Raw genomic sequence first — 7,357 nt, forward strand, 5'->3', positions numbered from 1 at the left:
TCCACGATCTGGGTTCTGAACCTAGGCCCGCCAGGGGAATGGGGAAGGAGGTCATAAACCGGGAGGTCCAGGGTTCAATCTGGCTACTGGCCAGGGGAGCAGGGGTTCCAGGAAGAAAGACAAAAAGTTATTTTGGCTTCCTAGACTCCCACTCCAGGAATGTCTTTTGTGAGAGCCAAATATTAAAATGGAGTTAAGTGAGAGAGAAAAAGTGGAAGAGAAGGTGGAGGATTGGGCCTCTATAGAGTCTCCGCGTGGCTGGGGATATGTTTATGTCTCTGGACTGCCAGGTGGAGGAGAGTGAGATGGGAAGCTAGGATCCCAGAAAACACCAAGCTACCCACCGTCGCCCTCCCTCCTAGGAGGTTTTGTTTACCACGGCTAGGACTTCATTTGCTTCTCTGGACACTGAGCATCCAACCACAGCTCCTCTTCACCCTACTCCCCAGCCAGCTCCCTGATGATCTCACTACCTTGGAGAAAAACTCCTTCTTGGACTTTTTGTTTTTAAGACCCACAAAACACATTCCTTTGAACTCTAAGAGAGTGAAATACAGAACGAAGGCTGACAAGGGACCAAAATCAGGATTCAGAAAACAGGGAGAATACTGCTTTTCAAACCTATCACATTTTTATTTTACGGTTTTCTTCAAGAACATGCATGGCATGTGCTTTTACCTATACTCCTTCCTTTGCAGTCCTGCTCAGTAGAACCCTTGAGTAAGAAGCTGTCTTGGTCCTGGTTGAGGCCTTGTCTTCTGGGCCTTCCAAGGCATAAAGTGGGGATGCCTATGGGGGTAATGCAAAATGGAGAAGCCCACCAGCCCAGTTTTGGCAAGGCTGAAGTTCCACACTTTTGTAGCCAGATGGTTAAGTTCCCCCTCAAGTTCGTGCCAGGTTTCAATGTCATGCTGTGATTTTGTTCTTCTGGAACCGGACAAGTGTAACTTCCCAGAGTGGCCCCATTAAAACAGAAAGAAAATCCTCTAAATAGGCGGAACAGGGCATCAGGAGGGAAAGTTCTCTAAATGCACTTTAATATGAACCGGTATTGTGTGGAATTCAGCGCCCATCACCGTTTAGCGGAGAGTTATGGCAGTGATTGGGGATGAATAGAGCAACATAATGGATACATGTGGCGTTTGCTCATTATATTCAAGTTAGCCCAACTCCGCTATGGAAACTGTTCAACTTTCTCTCCCCTTAGCTTGTCACAGTGAAATAATACAGACATTGGGGCCTCCAATGGGATCGCCTGCCACGCCATTCTATTTCCACTGCTAACGAGGGCTTCATAAGCCTTTGATACAGTCTGATCTTTGAAACCTTTCCAAATCTCCTCAAGCTTATGCTAAATCCTATTTGGAACTTTTTTTTTCCTTGCCTACTAGAGCCTAGGGCTTAAGAAAGCCATTTGGACAGTGATGTGCATACTAACATATTGTAGGAGCATTTTCTGAAAAGGAAGTGGTAGCTCTGATCACCAGGGCTCACATGAGCAACACACAATTGGGTACACAAATTTGAATAAAATCAATTTTCTCTTATCCTTCGGGCTTCTTCGTCGACAGGCTGAATCCAGGAGCCATGGGAATCACGGAGCACAGCCTCACATCACAGAGCGAGTTTGGGAGCTTCCGAGATGCAAAATGAATGGGGCGAGGTTCGATAAGGAGCTCCTGAGGAGAAACCCTAGATCCTGGCACTTAGTTCTAGCAGCTGGCACCAGGGCAAGGATGCGAAGCGCACAATTAACAAAACCATCCATTCCTCTTACTTCCGGAGCCCTGTGCCAACTCTTCTACAAGCAAGGCGCTGACCGAAAAGCGGAGGGGGCAGGAGTTTTTAAAAACAAAGGAAAGATTCCTGATTTTCCTTTCTTGTTTTCTCCTCTAAGCCTTTCCACATTAAAGGGATTGTCAGAGGCTGGTGGAGGAAAGGCGGCGCTAGGGCAAGGCGGCCATTGGCTCCCTGGCTCCGGTGATTTGCATATCGGCAGCTATAAAGGCGGAGGTGTCTCGGCGCGCGGCGGCGCATCTCCAGCCGAGAGAAGGGAGGGAGAGGCGCGGAGTAAGGGCGGATCCGCGCGTTCCCAGAGCCAGGCTGAGCGGAGCGAGCCGCAGCTCGCAGACTTCTCCCGCACAGAGCTCGAGCGAGTTCCCAGGAGCCTGTGACTCACGCCCCGATCTGCAAACCAGAAAGGAATCTTTTCCTTAGCCTTTTGGAATAGCACTTAGGGCTGTCAGCATGAGTCCTGGGAGGCGTTGGGGCACCCCTTGTCTTTTTCCTTTACAGCTCTTTAGCCTCTGCTGGGTGCTCTCAGTGGGGCAAAGCAAGACAGTGCGATACAGCACCTTCGAGGAGGATGCCCCCGGCACGGTCATCGGGACCCTCGCTGAGGATCTGCATATGAAAGTATCCGGAGACACAAGCTTCCGCCTGATGAAGCAATTCAACAGCTCTCTGCTCCGGGTGCGCGAGGGGGACGGGCAGCTGACCGTCGGGGACGCAGGCCTGGACCGGGAGCAGCTGTGCGGCCAGGCCCCGCAGTGCGTGCTGGCCTTCGACGTGGTCAGCTTCTCCCAGGAGCAGTTCCGGCTGGTGCACGTGGAGGTAGAGGTGAGGGATGTGAACGACCACGCGCCCCGCTTTCCCCGGGCCCAGATCCCCGTGGAGATCTCAGAAGGGGCGGCCGTGGGCACGCGCATCCCCTTGGAGGTGCCGGTGGACGAGGACGTGGGGGCCAACGGGCTGCAGAGCGTGCGCCTGGCCGAGCCGCACAGCCCCTTCCGAGTGGAGCTGCAGACGCGTGCAGACGGCGCCCAGTGCGCCGACCTGGTGCTGCTCCAGGAGTTGGACCGCGAGAGCCAGGCGGCCTACAGCCTGGAGCTGGTAGCCCAGGACGGGGGGCGCCCGCCGCGGTCCGCCACAGCCGCCCTGAGCGTGCGCGTGCTGGACGCCAACGACCACAGCCCGGCCTTTCCGCAAGGCGCCGTGGCCGAGGTAGAACTGGCCGAGGACGCTCCGGTGGGCTCGCTGCTGCTGGACCTGGACGCAGCCGACCCCGACGAGGGGCCCAACGGCGACGTCGTGTTCGCCTTCGGCGCCCGCACTCCACCCGAAGCCCGCCGCCTCTTCCGGCTCGACCCGCGCTCTGGCCGCCTCACCCTGGCCGGCCCCGTAGACTACGAGCGCCAGGACACCTACGAGCTGGACGTGCGGGCCCAAGACCGTGGCCCCGGGCCTCGAGCCGCTACTTGCAAGGTCATTGTGCGCATACGCGACGTCAACGACAACGCTCCCGACATCGCCATCACCCCTCTGGCCGCCCCCGGAGCCCCGGGCACCTCGCCCTTCGCTGCTGCAGCTGCCGCCGCAGCACTCGGTGGAACCGACGCGACCTCCTCTTCCGGGCCCGGGACGCCCGAGGCTGGAGCCACCTCGCTGGTGCCAGAAGGAGCGGCGCGCGAGAGCCTGGTAGCGCTGGTCAGCACCTCGGACAGGGACTCGGGCGCCAATGGGCAGGTGCGCTGCGCCCTCTATGGGCACGAGCACTTCCGGCTGCAGCCGGCCTATGCGGGCAGCTACCTGGTAGTGACCGCGGCGTCCCTGGACCGCGAGCGCATCTCCGAGTACAACCTGACCCTGGTAGCCGAGGACCGCGGCGCGCCCCCGCTGCGCACCGTGAGGCCCTACACGGTGCGCGTGGGCGACGAGAACGACAACGCGCCGCTCTTTACCCGGCCCGTCTACGAGGTCTCCGTACGGGAGAACAACCCACCTGGCGCTTATCTGGCCACGGTGGCTGCCCGTGACCCAGACCTGGGCCGCAATGGCCAGGTCACCTATCGACTGTTAGAGGCCGAAGTGGGCCGCTCTGGCGATGCGGTGTCCACCTACGTCTCCGTGGACCCGGCTACTGGCGCCATCTACGCGCTGCGAAGCTTCGACTACGAGACGCTGCGCCAGCTCGACGTGCGCATCCAGGCCAGCGACGGCGGGTCCCCGCAGCTCTCCAGCAGCGCTCTGGTGCAAGTGCGAGTGCTGGACCAGAACGACCATGCGCCCGTCCTGGTGCACCCGGCACCAGCCAATGGTTCCCTAGAAGTCGCCGTCCCCGGGCGCACCGCAAAGGACACGGCTGTGGCCCGCGTGCAGGCCCGCGATGCGGATGACGGCGTCAACGGGGAGCTGGTATTCGATCTGCAACAGCAAGAACCCCGCGAAGCCTTCGCCATCGGCCGCCGCACGGGGGAGATCGTTCTCACCGGAGACCTCTCACAAGAGCCTCCGGGCCGCGTGTTCAAGGCGCTGCTGGTCATATCCGACGGCGGCCGGCCGCCTCTCACCACAACTGCCACGGTCAGCTTCGTGGTTACGGAAGGCGGCGGGCGCGGGCAGGGTGCGCCCGCCAGTGCGGGGAGCCCAGAGCAATCACGCCCCCCTGGCTCTCGGCTCGAGGCGTCGGGGCCTGCGGTACAATGGGACACTCCGCTGATCGTCATCATCGTGCTGGCCGGGAGCTGCACACTGCTGCTGGCCGCCATCATCGCCATCGCCACCACCTGCAACCGCCGCAAGAAGGAGGTGCGCAAAGGGGGGGCCCTCCGGGAAGAGCGGCCCGGGGCGGCGGGCGGCGGAGCCTCGGCTCCCGGATCCCCGGAGGAGGCCGCCCGGGGAGCTGGGCCCAGGCCCAACATGTTCGACGTGCTCACCTTCCCTGGCAGCGGCAAAGCGCCCTTTGGCAGCCCCGCGGCCGACGCGGCCCCACCCGCGGTCTCCGCGGCCGAAGTGCCGGGCTCGGAGGGCGGCAGCGCCACTGGGGAAAGCGCCTGTCACTTCGAGGGGCAGCAGCGGCTCCGCGGCGCGCACGCCGAGGTGAGGCCTTCCTGCGGCTGGGCGCCCCCCTCCGTGCTCCGCGGACAGGCTGGGGGACGGGAGAACCGAGGGGTCGGGGTGGGCCGTCACTGGGAGACGCTTAACCTGTTGGGCTTGCTTTTCTGTTTCTTGTTGCTTCCCTCCCAACCCTTGCACCCCCTCCCCCCATTCCCTGCTGCAGCCCTACGGAGCCTCCCCCGGGTTTGGAAAGGAGCCGGCGCCCCCCGTGGCGGTCTGGAAGGGACATTCCTTCAACACCATCTCTGGCCGAGAAGCAGAGAAGTTTAGCGGCAAAGACAGCGGCAAAGGGGACAGCGATTTCAACGACAGCGATTCGGACATCAGCGGGGACGCTCTGAAAAAGGATCTCATCAACCACATGCAGAGCGGTGAGAACTCTTCTCCCTCTGTGAATTCAGCCTTCCCTCCTCTCTCCCACTGCTAGCCGCTTCACAGTCTGGGACCCCAGCCTGTCTGTCTCCCCACACTTCTTTCCCCCCTGCTCCGAGATCCGTGCCTGCCTCCTACAGTGATTTCAAAATGCTCCACACTTTAACAAAGCACACACACACACCCATCCTGTTAGGCAGGATTCCGGCCACTGAAGGAGAGAATTCTGCTGCTTAGTGTTATCATACTTCTTCCAGCTAAAGGGCTGGGCAGGCTTTGTGTGCAGGAAGCAATGGAGGTGCCTTTCATCTCTGTACACACCTTCCTTTTTCTGCGGCCTTAACCTGGCTTACGTTCTGAAGATGGAGGCTTAGGGGTGTGTGTGTGTGTGTGTGTGTGTGTGTGTGTGTGTGTGTGTGTGTGTGTGTGTGTGTGTGTGTGTGTGTGTGTGTGTGTGTTGTGTGTGTGATGTTCTCAGGAATAATCACCAATGCTCTTTCCTTTTTTATGCTAGGATTGTGGGCGTGCACGGCTGAGTGTAAGATCCTGGGCCATTCTGACCGCTGCTGGAGCCCATCCTGTGGGGGGCCCAATGCACATCCTTCGACTCACCCACCTGCGCAGATGTCCACCTTCTGCAAGAGCACATCCCTGCCTCGGGATCCTCTGCGCAGGGACAATTACTACCAGGCCCAGCTGCCCAAGACAGTAGGGCTGCAGAGCGTCTACGAGAAAGTTCTACATAGAGACTATGACAGGACAGCTACTCTGCTCTCCCCTCCCCGTCCAGGGCGGCTCCCAGACCTTCAGGAGATTGGGGTGCCCCTCTACCAGACCCCTCCTGGAAGATACCTGTCCCCCAAAAAGGGAGCCAATGAAAATGTGTAACCCCATGCTGCATGTCTTCACACACATATACAGGTCACTCTGGAGAAACCCCTAAGTTATTGACCGGTTTCAGTGTTGTATATATAAATATGCAAGATGTGCCTTAAAATGAAGTTGTTGGAAGCTATTTCCAATCACATTGGTACTGTTTGGTATTTGCAAACAAAAAAAATGTAGTTAATGTAATTTTTATGAAATGTGTGCAGCATTTAATTTTTCCTATCATGCTGTTGACTTTAGTTTCTCTTGCAGCTTGCCATTTTCTTAGTGTTTTTAACCTGTACATGGTGTAATGTAATGTTTGTATATAATGAAATTTTGTTATATTTTTATATAATAAAAAGCTAAAGTGGAAGTTATTGCCAAAGGAACTGTCTGTAAGACAAAAAAAAACACAAAAACATGTTGAAATTACTTAATGGAAATTTATCTTTCACCAGAAACAACCTAGTGTTTGAGACGTTTTGCCTTGCCAAGTATAACTTGTATATCTTGAGTCTGTGGTAGATTTCCAGTTGATGTTATTTAATTACATTTGGTTTTCTGTAAACCATGTCACTTATAAGCACAGTAATAAAGGATTTGTCATGTGTTTGAAGAATCTGCTAATTGCTTTTATGAAATTGCCTATAGTCAGATATTCACAAGTAACTTCAATACCAGAATTAAATCTTCTTTCAAGTGCTAATTATTTGAGCACAATTAATGCTCGTGGCACTACTAAACCACTGGGATTTTGAGTACTGCAAAATGTCACCCAAGTGTTAAAGTATTGATTTTGTAAATTATGTATATATACATATATATATATCCCCACATACATTAGTCACTATAAAATTCCAGCCCTCATTTGTTCCCTGAACAAATTCTATTGAGCATCTTCCAAATATATTTAATTGTTAATTCACTAGTTAAACATTTGAAGATTTCACTAGTAACCAGGGGTTTGAGTTCTTGAAGAATAACACTAAGATGTGGCAAAAAGAAAGAAAGAGAAAAAACACACAAAGTACACAAATGGCCTACAACTGTGGCACCAAGGTAGTGTTTGCCCTGGGTCTAATACCCAACACCACATGACTCAGAAATTTATGGTGAACCAACATGATACATGCCTGACATTTGCTTTAAAATATTCTAGGGGAAAAAAACGAACACACATGGGAGTACTTGAAAATGATTGATCAGATATTGCTAGCTG

The 7,357-nt window shown here is 55.2% G+C and overlaps 1 protein-coding gene across 2 annotated transcripts; it reads left to right on the top strand.

The window, feature by feature from the left end:
• Positions 1 to 2,037: 2,037 nt before the first annotated feature.
• Positions 2,038 to 6,747, top strand: LOC125347867 (protocadherin-8). Of its 2 annotated transcripts, none has more exons than XM_048340807.1 (3): positions 2,038 to 4,878; positions 5,060 to 5,267; positions 5,783 to 6,747. In XM_048340807.1, exons 1-3 carry the CDS (start codon positions 2,248 to 2,250, stop codon positions 6,154 to 6,156), a joined length of 3,213 nt encoding a protein of 1,070 aa, XP_048196764.1. In that variant the 5' UTR covers positions 2,038 to 2,247; the 3' UTR covers positions 6,157 to 6,747. The 2 variants fall into 2 exon arrangements, with proteins under 2 accessions (XP_048196764.1, XP_048196765.1); XM_048340808.1 differs by having other exon boundaries at positions 2,038 to 4,587.
• Positions 6,748 to 7,357: the final 610 nt, after the last annotated feature.

This window comes from Perognathus longimembris, chromosome 3 (genome assembly GCF_023159225.1).
Source record: "Perognathus longimembris pacificus isolate PPM17 chromosome 3, ASM2315922v1, whole genome shotgun sequence".
NCBI lineage: Eukaryota > Metazoa > Chordata > Mammalia > Rodentia > Heteromyidae > Perognathus > Perognathus longimembris.